This window comes from Perca fluviatilis, chromosome 14, assembly GCF_010015445.1.
Source record: "Perca fluviatilis chromosome 14, GENO_Pfluv_1.0, whole genome shotgun sequence".
In the NCBI taxonomy this organism is placed as follows: domain Eukaryota; kingdom Metazoa; phylum Chordata; class Actinopteri; order Perciformes; family Percidae; genus Perca; species Perca fluviatilis.
Window position 1 is genome coordinate 4812021 of NC_053125.1, and position 21931 is coordinate 4833951.

The 21931-nt window shown below is 41.3% G+C and overlaps 1 protein-coding gene across 11 annotated transcripts in view; it reads right to left on the reverse strand.

The window, feature by feature from the left end:
• peli3 (pellino E3 ubiquitin protein ligase family member 3) overlaps positions 1–17142 on the reverse strand; it is a 35685-nt gene extending 18543 nt beyond the window's left edge. Inside the window, exons 1-3 of one of the 11 annotated variants that reach the window (XM_039821482.1) lie at positions 16820–17142; positions 6713–6833; positions 710–910 (exon numbers count right to left, since the gene is read on the reverse strand). In XM_039821482.1, coding sequence (XP_039677416.1) covers positions 710–910; positions 6713–6762 — 251 coding nt within the window. In that variant the 5' untranslated portion in view covers positions 6763–6833; positions 16820–17142. Of the gene's footprint in view, positions 1–709; positions 911–2961; positions 3116–6712; positions 6834–16580 lie in introns of those variants that run through there. The other 10 variants (XM_039821481.1, XM_039821483.1, XM_039821479.1 and 7 more) reach the window with 10 other exon arrangements.
• Positions 17143–21931: the final 4789 nt, after the last annotated feature.

The window sequence follows — 21931 nt, forward strand, 5'->3', positions numbered from 1 at the left end:
CGTGCAACAGAAAACTCAGATTCAACAGATAGTCTAGTTAGCTGTCTGGATTTACCCTGCAGAGATCTGAGGAGCAGTTAACCACAGTCCTCACAAATCCACAAGAGGTTAGAATGGCAACACAAAGAAAGCGGAAGGTGAGGGAAATCTGGCTGAAAATGAGGGACATCCGGCGGGTCTTCCGCCAGGATCAGAGCAATCCCGTAAAATAATTGCCATCGATATAGACTAGCTGCAACCAAAAAAGTATTTTTTTAGATCTTAGTAAAAACAGGATCAAATGTAGGTACCGTTTGACTGGAGAAGTTTTATTACTTATAGTTGCTACTGTGTTATTTTGGTCGATAGCTTAAAGTTATTGAGTACCAAAACTCAGCTCCGCTGACAGCGCAGCGCTTGAGATTGCAAGCTCTTATGTATCTAGTTCTTCACTGAATTTCAAAGCCACACTCACACTTGAGGTCTTTGGACCTGTGGAAAACTATATTTTCAAAAGAAGAGACTCACTCCAAAAGGAACCAAAGGACACACACAGACCCCAGGAAGACCCTTTGTACCTGATCAAACTGAATATAATTAAGACCTGACTTGAGTCTGAACCTGGCTCATGGTCCTATAACTCACACATGCCTATCACAAGCTCATACTCAGCCACAGGCAGACATATAAAGACATGTACATCAGCGGACATGGCGCTTCAGTATCTCACCCTAAGACGATGAGCTCGCCGTACTTGACGGGCTCCTTGTCCTCAGGGAAGACTCCGTCGTGGGGTTGCGAGCTTGAGCCCAGAGGAGGCGAGGGCTGGCTCTTGTTGCAGGATGGACGCAGCTCCAGAGATGGGGGGGGACACAGCGCCTCTGAGCTACCCTCCAAAACCATGCCCACCGGCCACAACTGGGGCTCACTGCTGGGGAGGGAAGGAATGGGGGTTCAAAGAGAGAGAGTCAGAAGATCTTGTGTTACTGATGAAGAAAGACAATTTAATGTGTCAGAATAACATGCAATAAAACACTGTATGATACCTGAAAGAAGGTAGCTACTTTCTATATAGAAATAAACAACCGACTATTTAAACAATAGATTGTGAATTGAAAATCATCAAAGATAGGAAAAGTTACATTTGCATTAATTATAGTCATATTACAGCATGGTAAACATACAGATTTAATTTGGAGTTAAGATTTGGATAATATTTATATATATCTATATCTATATATATCTATCTATATATATATATATATATATATATATATATATATATATATATATATATACTGTAGATATATTCATAAGTGCAGCTCAGACATATTTTGTATATAAAACGGAATCACCCAGCTTGTAAACACACATTTATATTATATATATATTATTATTTACAACCATAGACTGTGGAAACATGAGGTCATAACGAAATCACCCACATGTTTCAACAGGTACTTCTGAAGCCTTGAGTTGTGTTTAACTGGCATCTTTGTGATTTGAGAGCAATACCTTTGAGAGAAGCGTGCTAACAGCATTGATTCAGCAGCACTTGATTTTATTTGCCAATTGGGCGCAACGATGGGGGTCACTGTCCCAAAGGTGCACTCTGCATCAAATGCTGATATTAGCCATGCTGAGATATCGGTCAATGCAAAGCCACTCATTTCCAGTCATTTACATTTGCATCCATGTTCAATGGCAAAACAACTGAAAAGGCAGCAAATGTAATTCAGGAATAATGAGCAGAATGTGTATTATTATTGCAGCACAGGATGGCTATCCAGCTCCAGTCTTTGTGACGTTGGCTCTTCTGGTAATTGTCATCCTCTTTATGCGACTGAAGTGCTTTCTGTTTGCTGACACAGGGCCCTAACAAAGCAACCGGCCCATCCAATATGATTGGATGAGCACAGGCGATTCAGCTTTTTCCACAAATGCAGATAAACCTGCATCTATGAACCCTGTTCATAATTTATGAGACATGTATTTGTGCCATTTTAACCGTGGCGATGATTTACACTTGACACGTGACTTCTGGCGAGTGATACGGAGCCCAGAGAGGAGTGCTGGAAACAAGAAAGCATGTCCCCTTCACAGACTCTTACAGTTAACAATCAGGCAACAATCAAACATTTGATACCCAAGATTCTTAAGGAAGCCAATGGCCCTGAGCAGCAGCCAGCGAACAGAGAGGTGGAGCAGCTCCATGATCACTGCCTTTCATTTCTAACTAGAGTTTTTTTTATTACAATGGCATTTCATTGCTTTTGATTGCAGTCCTGTCAAATCAGACTAAAGGCTTGGCATTAAAACACTTTGGACCCAACATACCATTTTCTGATAACAGAAATCCATAATACACCAGCAAAATGACAATGACAAGCATTTAATTAACTGGCGAGAGAGTAGAGGAAAAATGAATATTATGCTAAAAGAAGTGGGGCCATTCCTACCACATACAGTATGAGTCACTATGTGGATATTTTGACATTCGTTTCATACAAGTCAAACAAAGCTCAATCCCTGTCTCTGTGCACAGGTTCCAAACCAGTTCTTAATGCTCAAGCCTTTTATTAATCAGAGTGGGCGAGACCACCTACACGGTGGAAAGCGAGCGGTGAAAAAGCATGACAAAGCCCTACAAGCTTTGTTCTTCCTTTGAGCAGATTAGATAATCATCCTGGCAATTTGAAAGAAATAATAATACTGTAAATACTATCCCATGTTTGGACACTTCCTTTCCTTCCCTTCCTGTTTGATTTCTATGTGTCAGCATTAAGGAACGGCCCTTTTTAGATCATCATTCACACAAAACTAACCCATATGGACTACACTACCAGTGAGTGAACTACATGGTCGTTATTAGACGTGATTGAATTTTGGCCATCTGATGGGAACTGATGAGGAGGTACCTCCTCATAATCAGATGACGGATGGCAAAGGGCAGATTCAGGCAGCCAGTGGCCATTTCATTACCCAGGCTCTCTGTTGCCCTGGCTGGATATTGAGCGGTGGAAGTGATGCAGAGGTGGAGGCATAGTGGACTCAGGGGAGGCTGGGTGGACAGAAGCAAATGAGGGGAGAGAATACAAGCAGGAGGAAGAAATATAGAAGAAATGGGGGCTTCCTGTGGGTGGCAGAATGCCTTATTGATTGTGGGGTACTTCCAGGTCCCTCTAGATCTTGACACAAGACATTTATTTATAGTCTCAAAATAATTCATCTAAAAATATAAAAGCCAAATTAGGGATTAGGGAGTCGCTGTCATGACTTTTTCTCTCCTAATACTAACTCCTGATCCATACGATCCCAATCCGGCAGATTGGTGCATCCCTAATTTAATTCAATTTCAATTAAATTGTTTTCATAGTGTCAAATCATAACAGAAGTCATCCCAGGCCGTCGCCTTCTTTACTGTGGTGAAAATGACTTCAGGAAGCAGCGGCCAGCAACTCTATAGCCAGATCTTAAATTGTGGCGTGTACATATTACTTCAAGTGATTTGTATTTCTTTTAAAGCTGTAATCATGGTTCTCCAAAGATAGAAGCATTGTACAGACATGCATATCAAGCTTATTGGTCGATCCAACGCCTATCAGGAGGGGGGATCCATATGGAATGGAAAACAAACAAACACGAATTTGTACAGGTATAAAAGAAACAGCCCTGTGAATGTCTCTGACCTACTTCATAGAAGATAGAGAGAGGATAAAGGTCTTAGTCCAATGGTCACGGTCCGTCACTGGTTTTCAATATTAAGATGATTTGCCAGCTTTAAAAAAAAGTAGATATCGCCATAGCAAAATCACAGAAATGATAAACCTCCTGTGTGAATTTGTGAGAGGTTAATAAATAGGCTACTGCACTGCAAACGTGCCCCCCTCTTCTTTTGGACTTTCACTCAGTCTCTGCACTGTAAATGATCTAACTGAGCAGAATTAGCATGAGGATCATCTATAAGAGCATAAGAGGCATGACTGCCATGGGTGGATGAGTGGATGTAGACAAGGAGGAGGAGGATTGTGAGGTGGGAGTCAGAGGAGGAGGAAGAAGAAGAGGAGGAGTGGGTTTGAAGGGCAAGGAGAGGTGAAGGAAAGATATGAACGGAAGGGCAGATGTGAGATGCTGCTGCTGGTCTCCTGGAAGAAAAGAAAAAAACACACACACACACACACACACACACACACACACACACACACACACACACACACACACACACACACACACACACACACACACACACACCAAAGCTTCAATGATCTGTGTGGATGATGAAGTGAGGAAGGAAATGAGGAAGAGGAGAGCGAGGTGGAGGGTGTGTGTGTGTGTGTGTCTGTGTATGTGTTAGCAAGCGCATGCGTGGATGTGGCAGGCTTTGGCAGGGTGATGGATTGCCTGTCCTGTGCCACGCATTTTCTAATCAACCCACAGCCACATCCTGGGGGTGGAGATAGAGGGAGAGAGAGAAGAGAGAGAGAGAGAGAGAAGAGAAAAAAGAAAAACTGTCTAACAAAGGAAGACAAAGGAAGGAGAGAATAATAGAGAGAAATAGATAAAGGGAATGCAGTCGGTAGGAGCCGAGTGAAGTGGCTTGAGGGTCTGTGGTAGGAACGGCTGCTTCTGCTGCTGCTGATGGTGCTCAGGCTAAACACACTCACACACAGTATTACACAACACAACACACTGCAAATAACACAGCCCTGTAAACCACGCAGAGCCAACGAACAAGAACCACACAACATACAGTAATACACCGTATCACAGCATTACACACTGCCACACTACACATCACGGTGTTGTGCATACAATTTAATACAGGGGAATGTAACAAAACCCTGCACGCACAACACCGTGTAACAATAAACACAATACGTCACAACACAACTCTACACATTAGTCTAATACAGTGATTTTCAAGTCCAAAACCAATATGGTTATTTGAGAGTTCAAATATTCAATATATACTTGTATTTTGAGTTTCTACTAGGACATGTTTACATATGTAAATGTTCAAAACACATTCTATTTCTCATACTGTCTGTATAAATATACTCCCCGCGCCTGTCTCTTTAAGCCTCCCTCCCGAAAAAGCCCAGTCTGCTCTGATTGGTCAATGTTTCCAGGTCTTCAGCATCTGCCCTCTCGGCATCTCTGCACAGTCATTGCAGCCGGGGAATGTAGGGCCACTTTCTACCTATATATAGTATAGCTGTGATATCACAACCATACAGAAGTCCTGACGGCTCGTTTAAAGGCACAGTTTCTGAATACGGTCTGTGTGCATTTCTCTGTGGATTTAGCGTTTTGATACTTTGACAGTATTTATATAGCACCTCTACATGCTTTATAATAAAAAAAGACATGGAAATCTCACTTTTTACAATATGGAGCCTTTAAATTTCATCATTAATGGTGTACTATTGCTAGCAGCAGACATTAGTCTGTCAGTTGGTCGGTCCACCGTTTTGGTGACTGAAATATCTCAACAACTTTTGGATGGATTTTTATGATATATGTTTTCATTGTCTAAAATTTGGTATGGTCTAGGCTAAGATGGCTACCATGGTAAACATGCCTAAACATGTTTGCTGGTAAACATTGTTGAGCATTTAGCAGCTAATGAGACACATATTTTTGTCAGGAGTTGGTAGAGACCAAAACAGAGCTAAAAGGAGATTGAATATTGGACTTACATTCATCAGGTGGACACAAACATGACTCCAAATAAATGCTAATGTTGCTCTTTAAGCGACTTTGAGTTTGTGAAAAGTGCTATATAAATAAAATGTATTATTATTATTATTATTATTATTATTATTATCAGCTTCATAATGTAAGGTGGCAATTAATTTGGGGTTTAGCTTGTTCAGATAACCAAGGGTGGCCAAAAAACAAGACAAAATTCAATTAATGCAGAATTTAAAAATAGAGTGTTGCAGTGATGACGTATTTCTGTAGGCCAAACCGAAAGATAGCATCAACAAAAAGTCAACTGAATTTTTCCATTGGAATTTGGATTGTTGCAAGAAATAAGCTCTGTGGCAAACCAAAGCATATGATACTTACACGTTTTGTTTAGCAAGATAATCTTCACATTACGAACGCCACTTTTATGATTTTGAAGCGTAAATGCAATCGCCCGAGGGAAGTAAAACGTTTAAGTTAGGCTATAAACAAACTACACCACGGTCGCTTCACCGCTAGCTTCCACCTGCTTTTGCGTGTTTAAGATCAATCAATCAATCAATCAATCAATCAATCAATCAATTTTTATTTGTCATATGTGACGACATACAACAAATATGTGAGGGCGTGATGATGTTTGTAGTCTTATTTAGCCACTTGTTAGCAAAGCCTTTTTTAAGTGACGTACACGCTTAAAACACTCACAAGTGGGGTAGTGACAGACATATTTTATGTCATAGAACAAAACGTGAAAATCTCTTAAGCTTGTGTTAACCACAGACCTTATTTTCGAGACAAGGAACCGGTAGTGCAAAAATGCTCACTCATTTGCAGGTTTTAGGACTCATTCCTGCAGCACTCTATAGAAACCAAAATGAGTAGTGAGCAGGACAAGGCAATGGATACTTTTTTTCAGTGCCAAATACCACACTGGTTGACTACTTTTGTATTCCGTTTGTTGATCCCAAATTCACATGTTCTTGGTGGCAGGGTCATTTTAGGAGGAATATAGTACATGCAAAATGTGTACAGTATACTATACTTGATATTGTAGCTCAACATTCCCCCCTCCATCCTGTTTTTCTTGAACATTTGTTGTCCTCTTTTCTTTTGCTGGCTTCCCTCTCCTTCACTCCCAGCATTCACTCTCTCTTAACCACCCACTGCAGGGGAAGGGCGAGTGTGTGTGGAGTGTGTGGGAGAGAAAGAAAGACGAAAGAGAGAAAGAAAGGAAGAGTCAAATTTGTCTCTTCCAGAAACAAATGAACAGAGAGCTAAATATACTCCGACTGACAAATGAACTCTGAAGTGAATTATGGCCTCATGACAAAACTCATCACACAATTTCTCCTCTTCAACCTGTTTAAATAAAGATTTTCCTCTTCACATGTATTCTTAGTCACTGGAACTGAGACTACTTTTCTGTCTCAGTAAGTCATAAAGAGATGGTTATGGTCTGATTAAATCTAATTACAATGTAGCAATAACAGCAGATGTATTTTTGAATCAAACATATAACAGTGCAAAACAGCGAATCATACACAGATTGGTTGTGTATGTTTTCGTAACTGAAAGCATGACAGAGCCAGAGAGCATGTCTGCTCCACATTATGTAACACTTTATACTGTACAAATCCTACAAGCCAGTGTGACGAACGTTTCTGTTACCCTCCCCCACCACCAAATCCAGCACTCCTTCCATTTCTTTCACTTTTCTCTTTCTGCTAACATTTGATTCCATTCCATTCTGTGGTTGCTTTTTTCTTAAATTCACCAATGCCACTTTAAAGGGTTAACCTTATGTTTATTTATTGATATGTATGGGATGCATCTAACCCAGACCACTGAATCACCCACATCTCATAGCTAGCTTTCTACGTTGCTACATCTATGAGAAATTGTGACGGAAGATTTGCAATGTGTGAATGAGATTGTTGTAGCTGTGCCATTGGGGAACTTGTCAGAGACATGTATAAAATTGTTGTAACAGAGGCTGATTCTTTCTGCCATAAATGTATAGTCTCAAGTCAAAACAGAGATACCCCCGATGACATCATTAATATTTTAATTTTATTTTTTAACATTACTCAGACTTTAGAAAGCTTCCTCCAGACACACATAATACCTTAAACAACTGTTTTCACAGGATCAAGTCCTCTAGTAAACTGAACTTCATGTGTAGTATCCATAAATATGCCTTCAAATCGGCATATTGCTTCAAATATCATGAAAAAGACTGAGTGAACTGCTGCTAGCATGTCGAATGGAAATGAAATTGGCAAAATAGATGATCTCATAAGCTCTCATGTTTAAGAAGACTAAGAGTCTACAGCCGTGCTAACGGCTCTGCAACGCTGCACTTAGGCACAGTGGTGCTTTGCTAATGTAAGCATGCTAACATCCTCACAATTACAATGTTCCTTTAGATTACCAGAATGCTAACATTTGCTAATTAGCACTAAACATAAAGTAAAGCTGATGTTATTAGGTATTTGGTGATAAAGTATTAATACAAAATGGAAATATTATAACTCATACTGTGATACATTTTGATGTAGTCCATAGCATCCTAGCTAGCTACTTTGTAGGATTGTGCAATGCTCAACCCAGTCGCTCTTGTGTGTTGGGAACAAAATGTTAAACAGAAGTACAGTATGTCCCAAAATGCCACAGTGTTACTATAAGGGGATACTGTCCTCCCCCCCCAAAAAACGATATAAGTTGTCTGTTCAGGCAGGCGGGTTGGGGTGGTGGATGGGTCAAACAAACAAACGACTTTCACCCAGGAGAGCATGGTTTGAGTCCTGTGTTAGAATAAAAGTAAATAGCGAGTTTTTGTTTTAACTTTTGTTCAGCGTCACATGCAGAACCGGAAGTGAAGTAACATCTGTTTTTTAACCCAAACCACGATCTTTTTCTCAACCTAACTACAGTAAGTGGTTTTTGTGGCTTAACATAACCAAACTGGGACCGTTTATGTTCAAAACCGCAACTGACATTCTCTGGTTTAGACATGAGTAGTCTCGCTTTGCCAGACCCCCCTCCAAAGCGCGCTGAAGAAGGGTCTGTCTACTCCACATAGCATTCGGGAATGGAAGGAAAACATGCTCTGGTTTAATGGCATTTCTTAAACCAATCAGAAGCTCCGCACAGAGCCGCTGCAAAATAGTAATGCGAGAGAAAACTCAGATTGGACAGATAGTCTAGCTAGCTGTCTGGATTTACCCTGCAGTGATCTGAGGAGCAGTTAACCATAGTCCTCATTAATCCACCGAATTTAAAATTCCAACACAAAGAAAGAGGAAGGAAACGGAAAAAGACATGCATCCGGAGGAATTTTCTGCGGCACCGGGGCAATCCCGGAAGTGGAACGTCAAGGATATAGACTAAAGCCCTATTCGCACGGGATAAGTATTATCTAGGGACCTCGTGTGAATTATAAATTACCCCCCACGTCTGAGTTTCATCTGGCGCATTCGAACGGGATAAGCGAAGCCTGTGATTTTACTCGAATTTACTGACATTAAGCAACAGTAGAAACATGGGTGTGGGTAGCTCTGCTACGTGTGTTTGTGTGTGGTCAGATCTCGAGGACACACACGCACACAATCTCAACCGGCTAGTCAGTCATCGTCCGAACTGCCACCTCTCCTTTTTCTTTCTCTCACTTTTTTCTCCGAGTGGTGTCAAACAGGGTCCGGTTAGATGGATAAAACTAAACATTTCACCAGGTTAAAATCTATTAGCTTGATTTATTTGTAACATTAACCTCTAATTATGAAGTGAGCCCCCTCGCTTGATTGTGCATTATTTTTGATAAGCTATGGCTTGGAGATGTCTTGTCGTTATCTCTAGATGTATGATACAAACAAAAAATATATTTACCGCATGCTGCTATACATGTCATCCATCGCCATCTAATCATTCTTTTTGTCTTCGCACTTGTGGTGGTTTTCATCTTTCTCTTTCTGCAAATTGTATATGATGTATAGTGACATGACCCAGCACCCAAAACACTGTCAAAACACTCCAACGCACCCTCCATTCTTCGCGAAAGATGGATAAAAAGGCGCAAAAGAAGGAAATAGGTACCTTGAAAAAACAAAAAAGCCCAGCCAAATCCTGGACAAATCAGAGATGCCGATTCGCACGGGACTAATATTATCACAGGACCTCCGTTTTCGGCGAAATATGGTAGGTCATTAGCGGGGGAATTATTACTTTACAAATTACAGACATGACCGATTCGCACGGGATTAAGATCACAGACAACCTCCGCAATTATTACAAATGACTGGAGGTCACCAGGTAATACTTATCCCGTGCGAATAGGGCTTAAGATATGAGGACAGAAAACGCTCCTGTGGGTCGTAGGTTAGGAACAAACAAACCAATTTGTCGTCTGGTTTGGAGGAATTGTTGTTATCAGGGACATGCCACCATGTAAGGAATCAAACTGCATCATATCAACCTTGTCATGCCGCTTTAGCAGCCTTACAGTGTTACCATGCATCTTTAATCAGTATGCTCAACACAAACTTACATAATCCAGAAATTCTTTTCTCCATTTAAACCCATATAGCATTATGCATCTAGCAACGGAGATGTGTGTATACTTGTGTGTGCGTGTGTGTGTGTGTGTGTGTGTGTGTGTGTGTCCTGCAGCTCTGTCTGCTCCTAAATAGCCCTGCTGTCTCGGATGCAGTAAGGCGAATGAAAATGAGGAAAAGAGCAAGAAAGCTCGAGAATGGGAAACGCTCAGACGGAGAGAGACAGAAACGGAGAGAATGCACCTGTAGCACTCATCGGGTCGATTTGAATATCAAAGAAGGCCAGTCCACATGACCCTGTTTGCAGACAGACCTGACCCTGGGAGTAGAGATGAAAGTAAAAGGGAATGTTTAAGGCTCACCTTTGTTCTCTCCTCTCATCATTAAGCACTACTCACTGCAATTCAAAAGGCAGTCAACTAGAGACACAAACAGCTGACAGAAAAGCCTTTGTACCAGCCACAACATGGCTCTCTCTGAAGGTCACTGTCAGGGGTTTGTGCTGATATTTCATACCTATGCAGGGACAATCAGTTTGAGTTTCATGGGGACAGGGAAAGGGTTTCTGAGTCATACCAATGGCTCAATACTTATTTGGGTGCTGAGATCTTACAACTCAAAGATTTGCTACAAACATAAGTGGCATGAGGTATGTTACAACATATACATATATCATGGCTGTTGCTATGCAACATCAAGTATGAACAGCTTGTGACCTGTCTCATAGAGCATCACAGTTTGCAATTCTGATAACTGAAAATGAGTCAGCGCATTTGAACTGTGCTATTTCAGAACATAAGGCATGTGGGTAATGTTATGCAAGCAATAGTGCCTCCACCCCAAATACCCAAATTCCCTGTGAGAAAGTTAAGTGAAAGTGAGCTGGAAAAATTGTTTGTGATTTGGCAGTGCAGTTGGAGCAAATCTTATATAACTTAATAATATTTTTTTTTTTAAACTTGGGCCTTATTTTTGTAGCTTTGTCCATCACTGCTGTCCGTTATGATACACCGCACCTACCAAGTTAAAGCTGAGGTAGGCAGGTTTTTTTGTGTCACTGGGCAAAAATCCCATTACAACCTTTCAGCATATCGTAATTCAAGTGGTCTGAGAAAAAGCTGGACTTTTGCACCTCCCATTGGCTCAGTTGATTGTCTGATTGTCAGTCTTATTGGGCAAAAAGTCAGATGGGTTACAGAAACAATCAGCAGACTATCAAATCCACTTTAATTTCGAGGTAAAACTGAAAGTGCACACACCTGAAATGTTTCTAATAATTCCTCATTGGACTTATAAACTGTGTGCACACTAACACAGTAGGTCGACATTGAAGCAAGAAGTGGGACTGTAAACTGTGGTCTGCAAATCGATGTTCACAATGGACAGTTTGTTGGACTTTTTTGTAGCGATGTCACCGTGCTCGAGTTTGGCTACAATCTTTAGAAAATTCCACCCACCAAGTTGAAGGGTCATTTAACTCAGCCTCTTCCTGATGTCTAAAGCTGTCCATCAAAAACCTACATATGAGGTTCCTGTCTAGATGGTAACACTAGATTTTTAAAAACTCTTGCCAGACTCGCTGCCCGACAACCTATCCTAACCTAACCCATTGAGGTCAATGCCTAACTTTAACCATCGAACCATAACCATCCGAGGTCAATGCCTAACCATAACCATCGGACCTTAACCATTCATGGTCAATGCCTAACCTCTATCATCTAATCTGAACCATTTGGGGTCAATCTCTAACCTCAACCATCCAACCATAACCATTTGAGGTCAATGCCTAACCTCAACGATCCAACCATAACCATTTGAGGTCAATGCCTAACCATAACCGTCGAACCTTAACCACTTGGAATCAATGCCTAACATCAACTATCTAACGTAAACGATTTGGGTTCAATGCCGAACCATTACCATTGAACCATAACCATTTAGGGTAAATCTCTAACCTCAATCATCTAACCATAACCATTTATGGTAAATCTCTAACCTCAATCATCTAACCATAACCATTTAGGGTAAATCTCTAACCTCAATCATCTAACCATAACCATTTGAGGTCAATAACTAACCTTAACCATCTCGTGAAACATTCGCAAATAATGGTTTACCATGTAGACACGACCACAGCGGGCCCTTCCGGTGCAAAGGAAAATTAAGTAGAACCCATACACTAGCGTCACTTTGGCAAACAGAATACAGAACCAAAAGAGTAGTTCATGGGGCGGTTCGCTAGTCGCAGGTAAATGACTACTCAGATTGAAATGGGTTAAAACTAGAGCTCAAAGAACCACTTCAAAACAGTTTAACAGCAGCTCAAACTATTTTTGTGTTATTTTAAATCTCCGCTTTTTGTGATTGCAGGCTCACCTCCTCTCAGTTTGACCCCTCAGGCTTCGTAAGAGCCTCACAGGTGGGCTGCTACTGTGTTACCTCATCTCTCTGTCACGCACATACACACAAAATCTCTTGTTTGAAGCTCTGGTTTTGGTTTGTGATTATCATGTACTTGTCTAACAAACCTTACATACCTGCCAACATTGTGCTGTGAAAAAGAGGGAGATTTTCTGGGGTATCGGTTGGAATGACCTACTCGCAACGCCCCATATAACCCTACACCACAAATTAATACAATAATGACTTTTAATGAGCTGTAAATGTAAAATGTACTGTCTTGGTTCTCCTTGATGTGTATTAATACATTTTTACATGATCATAGTGTACTTATTGTAGCTTGGTAATCAAATTCTTTCCATGCTGGGCAGTTTTGTATATGTCTCTACGTGTCTTTAACCAGTTCTTTATGGTGGTGGGTTTACTTAATAAAAGCTCACACTTCTCTTTTAATCAAACTGCATCATGCCTCTTAATTCTTGAGTTTCCTCTGTTCAAACAACTGTATCACAATGATGGTCAAAAGAGCTAATCCGTTTAATACTGTTACAGTGCTATTATTGATGCTAATACTACTACTACTATTGTTAATTTGATAAATTGCCGCTAATGCTACTAGTACTGCTACAAGTGCTACCGCTGCTGTTACTATCACTGAGGTTCATGATACTAAAGTATTAGTAATACTACTAATAATAGCCTACTGCTATTAGCTATCAACTTCTACAGCTAACCCTGGTAATACTGTTACTATTGCTGACACTATTACTGCTAAAACTACTATTACTGATGATATTACTACATACTACCTCCTATACTATACTCTTAATGGTGCTAATGCTATAGGCTTTATACTACAACTTCTGCTACCACAATAGCTTCTGCTACAACTACAAAAAGTTTAAGTGACCTACTGTTAACGTAACTACAGATAGTAATTCAGCTGGTTCTAGTATCCCTGTTTGTTTCTACTACCATAATAGCGCTGCTGAAACTGGTATTCATACTATCAGGCTTCTAAAACTATTTAAGGGTTGAAACTGACCGACAGTTGGTGGCGGAAATATTCCAACAAACACTGCAATTCACCGGCCAGGGCAAAAAAGAAGACTGCTAGCTAGGAAACTAAAGATTTTTTTGATCTAGGATTGAATTTAAAATCCTCCTCCTGACCTACAAAGCTCTAAATGGTCAAGCACCATCATATCTAGAAGAGCTCCTAATACCTTATTGTCCCACTAGAGCACTGCGCTCCCAGAATGAAGAGTTACTGGTGGTACCTAGAGTCTCTAAAAGTAGAATGGGAGCCAGAGCCTTTAGTTATCAGGCTCCTCTCCCATGGAACCAGATCCCAATCTGGGTTCAGGGGGCAGAAACTATCACCACATTCAAGAATGAACTTAAAACTCTCCTATTTGATAAAGCTTATAGTTAGGGAGTGAGGAGTTGCAGTGTCCACCTAACTGGCCCACCTGCTTCTCTTCATAATTGTTAGATTAATAATATATAACAAAAGTAGAGGGAGGCAGGCCAGCACAGCCCGATCCGGCAGGGGAGAGTTCCAAGCCCGAAAAAGCTACCTCTCCTTATGACCTGTCTCTCTTAGTTACGCTGTTATAGTTCTAGACTGCCGGGGGACTTCCTTCCTTTGACACACTGAGCTGCTCTCTCCTCTCCCTTTCTATTACCATTTGTGTGTATCCCGTCCCAGAAATGCTTGTTATTAATCCTAGCTTCTGGGGAGTTTACTCCCCGGAGTCCTTATGTTTTTTCCCCCAGCGTATTTCCTTGGAGGACGTTGGCACCAAGATCCTGGTTCCAGCTGTCGCCGTGGTCCTGCTGCACTCCCTGCTGAGCTCAGCAGTGCCCTGCAATGTCATCCTGCGTCCTGCTAAACCCTGCTGCTTCCTGCTACGTCCATCCATGCTCTGCTGGGCCACGCTACATCCTGTAACGCCCTGCAGCGCCCTGATATGACACGAACTACTACGACTACCATTTGAAGTCACTGTTCCATTATTAATGTGACTATTATCGCCACTGTTCATCGCATCCCCAACCGGCACCGTCAGACACCGCCTACCAAGAGCCTGGGTCTGTCTGAGGTTTCTTCCCAAGAGGGAGTTTTTCCTTGCCACTGTCGCACTGCTTGCTCTTGAGGGAATTACTGCAATTGTTGGGGCTTTGTAAATTATAGAGTGTGGTCTCGACCTACTAGGTTTAGCGCAGTGGCCTGGGTTCGAGTCCAACTTGCGTCCCTTTTGTCATTCCCCCTCTCTTTACCCCCTTTCCTGTCTTCATCTGTCCTATCAAATAAAGGCCAATAAGCCCATAAAACAATGCATTCAACATGTGTATTAGAAAGGAAATGCATTCGACATGTTTTCTAGACTTCAAGAATACACACATTATCATTTGGTAAGAAACACTCACTGTCAATATAACTGTTTTTGTTGACGACAGGGCACCTTTAAATAAAGCCCGTCATTTTTATGCTAAAAACATAATCACAGTGGCACAAGAACAGAAGCTTCAAGTCAGCGAACTGACTCCGTCAACTGACTGTTTACCTATACAGCAATAGCTATCTAAAGTTCGCTAACAGCTAACATTAGCCGCCATAAGCTACTGGTCATACCAGACCAGGTAAGACTGTAGCAACAACCCCCTAAATGTGTACTGAACTGAACAAAGGTGTGTTATTCATACAACTTTTCACTTGTAAGACAATTGTGTTATTTCTACTTTCAAAAGTTACATAGGCTCTTTAATCCAACATGTCCCTTTAAAGTGAGACTGTTATTTACGGTTCATACATGTACAAATGTGACACCTTCAATGCTAAATTTCTAAGAGTTTTAAATAACTGCAATTGTCCGAATAAAACAGCTGTCTTAAAGACAGGCATCCACATAGATCATCTCGCCAATACATATGAACGCATAACCTGCATCATATCCATTAATGCAGAGGTGGATGACAGTGAAGTATCTGGTTTTACATATTTTGGCCTCGCATATCTGCAACCGGCCTCAGCCTGACTGTAATCACAACATCGCCAGGGATCTATGTTTAGGCCCATATGCCTAAAACTGTCATTTCCCAGCAAGCTACAAATATTACTCATTACTCAGCAAACTGTAATACTATTGGATCACGATAACAACAAAGCACTGCTGCTACGTTTTGTGTTGTGTGTGCCATTTAGAGCTCATTTCCCTCTGACCAAATCCTTTCTTTCTTAAATCATCCTAGGAGCATCTAGAAGCAGGGAAATATTGCACGAAACTGTTAGTGCGCCAGAAATGCCTCATTTCAGTCCAAGATGATTCAAACATGGCCTCTATCTGCTCTTGTTATTCCTGCTCTGTGTCTGTGCGGATTGCAGCGGATTGCGTTTTCCCAGGGCCATGCTGTGTGGATCGACGCGTACTTCTCCTATGCTCTCTTATTTTTTTTACATGATGATGTAGTAACCTGATCTGATTGGGCCATTAACAGGTGTGACATGCGGAAAAAGGAAAAATCAGCATCCAAGCAAAATCGATTATTTCTTCCTCTTTTCTTCATATTAAACTTCAGTTTTTGGCGACGTAAACAGGCTTTTATTGTGCCATTTTTAAAGCGCATGCAGGCTGGGTTTGTGCACAGGGGATTCCACCGCACAGACAACACACACTACATACAGTAGCCTATAGGGAAGACATCAGCACGCACGCACACACACACACACACACACACACACACACACACACACACACACACACACACACACACACACACACACACACATACCCTCTTTTACGCACAAACACACATTTCCCTGTCATAGCCTACACACAGCAGTGATAGAGGTAAATATTAAAAAAAGACGCGCAGACATCAATGAGAACAAAATCCACTATATGCTCCCACGAAAGCCCTATTTTGCATCACTTCCAACAGTTTGACATCACTTACCAATCAAATTTACCTCATAAAGATTCGCGTCAGCTTGAACAAAGGCGAGAAAGTCAACAATCCACAATTAAAACGGGGACTTTAACCTCCATCATTTCCCTAGAAGAGCAGTAAAGCGGACAACAGGCCAGCTGGCGTCTCCTGTCATCTGCGCCTGTGTGGATGGATGGATGGATGGATGGATGGGGCTGCTGTAATAAAGACAGGTGATGGGAGAAATCAGATAAACAGGCCCGTACCCGCTGATGTTTGCCAATGGAGGACCGGGACCGGCTCGGATCTGTGCGTAATTCCTCCTCTGGGTGTGTATGTGTTTGTGTGTATGTGTGTGTGTGTGCGTGTGTGTGTGTGTTGTGTGCGGTTTGTGTCAGTCCCCGTACGGCCTGGGAAGCGTAGAGACGGAGAACGGGAGTGAAGACGAAAAAGAAGAAGAAAGAGAAGAAGCGCAGGGCATCGGCGGCGGTAGCATCGCCTCTCCTCCGTTCATGTTACACCGGAGACTGAGACACGTTCATTCCTGCCGGATATAACAGCAGACAGCCCGATGTCACGCCTACGTCTCTCTCTCTCTCTCTCTCTCTCTCTCTCTCTCTCTCTCTCTAGAAAAAAAATCTTGTCACACGACTATTGTGTTGCCTTTAAGGGATCCTTGTAAATTCGGGGTTCCAAATCGGGTGCTTTCAAGGACTGATCCAGATCCAGTTCTGTCTAAATGCACAAATGCATCACTTTAAGACAGGGGTCAACGTTTTTTAGGCCCCCTAAGGGCCTCCTTGGATGAAGAGATGGGGAGCAGGGAGCCCCCCGCCCCCAACTACATATTGTATCAAAATTGAGTTGCCTTTACACATAAAATAAAAATAATAATTACTGACATATAGTTATATATATTTATACATCATGTTTTAATGTTAAACAAACATGTAGCAGTATAGCCTTGAAGCTTACACTCTAAGAAATATCTGTGTATTAACATCGGCCCCTATAAATTAAGATTGGTGCACACCTTGTCATTTTTGTAATGCAGTAGCTAAGTTTAAAAAGTCCTTGTTATTTTTCAAGTTATGAAGAAGGACCTAAAATCCATGATAACTACTGTAAGAAATGTCCCAAGTCTGTCATATGGAAAATGAATCAGCCTTGGATTTTAATAAAGTGATGGATGACTTTGTGCAGCTGAGGAAGGCGAGAAGAAAAATCACCCGGTAAAAAGTTAATGTCTTACTGCGTATTCATGTTCATGGCTGGTTAATTTGAGTTTGGCAGGCTGTATGTTCACTGGGGGTTTCATTTCTCATAATTGACAAAACTCCTTCAAAGCCACAGAATACAAATGCGACTGTTTTCACGGGCTGAGTCGTACTCCTCGTGACATCTCAGTGTAAAATCTGAAATCTCTTTGTAACTTAATACTAACAAAGCCTTGATCCTGCCCCCAGGTTTTGCATATCACACACAAAGTTAAATAGAAAATCCAGATTGTCACCTTTCAGTAATAAGCTACTCATATGCACCACAGACTGTATAAAATAGATATGAACCCAAGTCATAATGAATGCCACCACATGTATAGGGTTTGAACAGTCATTACTTTGACTCCATCTAGTGGCAATAGTTTTTAGTTTCCCACAAACTAAATAACCTACAGTGTAGCCTACACCAGTGGTTCCACCAGATTAGACCACGGACCCCAATTTAATATGATTTTGTCCCAGGGGCCCCCATCTGATGGGATATTTGCTTTTGGATGTTTAATTACAGTAAGTGTACATACAAATATCACTCAGATTGGACAGGTTGTAAGTCTATCCCTTCCTGACAGCACAATCGCCATCAAACAACAGTGGGGACGTGACATTAGCTCGCCCCTCTCTACAGATCAGTGGGATTCCATATTGAAACATTCAACATCCATGTCCAATTGTGTAAGGTATAAAGTTATACAAATGAAGATCAAACATAGGGCTTATGCTACACCACATAAGTTAACCCTCATGTTGTCCTCGACATGTCAAATTTGACCCGTTTTCAAAGTTTCTACATCAGAAATATGGCTTTCTTTTTAACCAAATTTCCCAAAAATAACATGGATGATTCCATCCGCTAATTGATGATCACTACTTGTATGGTCTACCCGGGTGAAAATCTGTGATCATCCATAAACATATGTTTCTATGACCTTAACTATTAGTCAAGATAATTCCTAATTTCTGCTAATTTTACTCAAAAATTCTTGTAAATTATGTTTATTCACCATCAATTCCATAAACAAGTGTAAAACTAGTGGTAACAACGTACGAAGTTGGCTAAAAAGATATAACATACAATCGGGTAATCATTAAGAGGCTACTTTATGCTTTATAAACAGGCAAACCGAACTGGAGGCCAACAAGTGCATGGTTGACGGGAAGACAATACGAGGGTTAAAAAGAAAAAGTGGACCCAAATGCATCGGAACTGTGCTGGCATGGCTGTGGTAGACGTGGTACCTTTGTGCATTTATTGCGGGCCTGTCCATTGGTAAAGAGATTTTGAACTGAGGTAATGGATGTTTTAAAAATGATTCTGAATGTTCATATTCCTAAAAACCCTGTTTATGTGTGTAGTGGGAAACAGATTGGAAAAAACACGTATAGTTGCAGTAGCTTTTCTCTCCGTAAAGAGGACTATACTCATGAATTGGAAAACACGCAAATTAGACTGCTATAACCAATATAACTGGTTGAGGGAGTTTCTGGATTTGCTTTCTATGGAGAATTCAGCTTCACCCCTTGCAGACTATGATCATGGTCTAGGCAGTGGGGGTAGGGGTGGCAGTAGCTCAGTCCGTTGGGAGTTGGGTTGGGAACCGGAGGGTGGCTAGTTCAAGAGGAAGGTCGCTGGTTCAAGTCCCTGTACAGAGTGTGGACTGGTAGCTGGAGAGATGCCAGTTGGGCACTGCCAAGGCAAAGCCCACTCACTCTGACATCTCTCCATTTGTGCATGTATAGGAGCTGAGCATGTGTGTAGTGTGTAATAACAACATGAGTGTAAATTGTAATTTCCCCACTGGGGATTAGTATAAATTATTAATTATATATATATATAATAATGAGCCACCCCTTGGACTCTTATGAGAGAATATTTGAAACAATAGATCAACAACTTGACTGTGTAGTGTTTTTGTTACATGAATATGAGTATTTCATGAGTATCTGTTGAAAAAACAATCACAAAACATCAAATGTGCTTCATATCTTCTGAAGAGTCAGTTTGTCATGCTTTGGTCTGTTACAGAGATTGTTCAGGGATGCATAAAAGTGAGACAAGTGTAAGGTTGGGAGAGCTGTTCTTTAATCATGAATATGACATCGCAAATAAGTTTTAGGCAGTCATCAACTATTTTGTAATAGGTATTTAGATAAAAGCTGTACCATATATTCAGAAACATGATATAGTTTACTGAAGCAACCAAAAAGTAACAAAGTAACATCTATCCAAACCATAAAGGCGCGGGACACCGTGCGCGGTCCGCCATCGATGGTGCGCGCGCTTCGAGCACGCACAGAGACGTTTGTGCTCAATCAAAGATCCTTTATACTTAAGACAGTACACACTTCCTGTCTCCTAAAGGGGCGTGGCCTCGTTTGAACATGTAGTGAACGTCGTGTAGATGAATGAAAAGTTATATTTCAGTAATTTATTAATATGTTCTTTTACTAACGTTAGATATGTACAGAGTTAAAAGACATATTTAGCATCACGGAGATTAGTTTTGTTAGGGCGTTCACCAACGTTAGCTGACGTTAGCTTCTCTGTGTCGCCAGATCTCGCGAGAGTTTGGTCCTGAGACAGAAACAGGTCTCAAACAAAGTTAATTCTCTCCTGATGTGTCTGTCTGAAAAATGCCATTTTAATGTCAGAATGTTCTGGAGATTTGTGGCTTGTGAAAACTGGGTCCATATTTCTCTTGTCACTTCTCCCGTTGGAATCAATACACTCGGAGCTGCCGCTAGACTCCTAAAGAGGCGTGGTGGTGGCGGAGCCCACGGGACACAGAGACCGGAAACTAGCTCGAGTTGGTCTGCTAACCGTCTCTGGCTCAACGCATTGTTCATTGCAGTACTCTCGGAAACACCAGAGGGCGTACAGACAAACTAATCTGTGAATGAGCAAGAAGTAGTAGGGAAGAAGAAACCAGAAGTAAATGAAAGCTAGCCTCGTGAGACCGTCCTGATCTCGCGAGCTTCAGTTTTCTACTCGCAGATCAGTGTGGCATCTTGAGATAGAGAACATTTGGAGCTGTTCGCCAAACGACCGACCAATCAGCGTTGGTTTTGAGGAGGGTTTAGGTGTGACGCAACGAGAAGCGTCTATCACCAACATAGGTGGTGATAGACAGATGGTTTATCCAATCAGCTAACCAGTATTTTAAGACAGCGGTAGCTCTAATTCTGTTAGCCGCTCGCTACTGCTTTTTTCTCTTGGATCCTTCTTTTGGAATATGGACCGGGAATGTGAAATGGTGCCTTTTATCCGTAAATTCTCGCTACACAAACGGCAAATATCCTTTACCGACATGTTGCTTGCTTGCGGAGCCTTCGCGCTGGAAACGACAGCCGTGGGGACGTCATTTTATGGCACGCGGCCCTCGCGCATTGAAAACCGCAGCAACCATAAACCTAGCTTAAAGCAACGCTATGTAACTTAAAAGTTAAAGCCCTACAGGTTGTCTCACTGGAACTACAACTCGCGCTACACGACGTGAGATGTAGTTCCAACCTGTAGGGGGACGGTCCCCCTACAGGTTGTCTCACTGGAACAGCTGCAGCTAAAAGTTACATAGTGTTGCTTTAATGGAGTAGGAGCAGTTCAAAACAAAGTGTAATATTGAGATCGAAATGTTATTCTTTCTCATGAAAGTTTTGTTCTGTTTCCAAGATCAAGAATAATTTTTTACATCTCAAATTCTAAGCCAACATGGACAAAAAAGTCCTTAAAGTCCTCTGAAAAATGTAAATTAGAAAAGCATGGATGTAACTAATACCATTAAGGATGGCACTGTTCTAGTTAGCCATGACAGGGAAAGTGAGCCAGCATGAACTATACTAGGCAGGACCCTGAAACTGAAGCAGCTACATTTTTGTGCTTTTCTTACCCTGCCATATCCAAATGTCTTCTGTCTAAAAAGGTTTAACTATTCAAGACAACTTGTACTTTTTGTTCCAATGTTTGTCCAAGATCTATGATAAGGTTCATGCCGCTGTTACTCCAATAAATCAAATGTTTTGTATCATTGATATAAAATGTGATGATTTCCCATAATAGGGCAAGGTTAAATGTATTTATCCGTAAAAACATGGACATTTCAC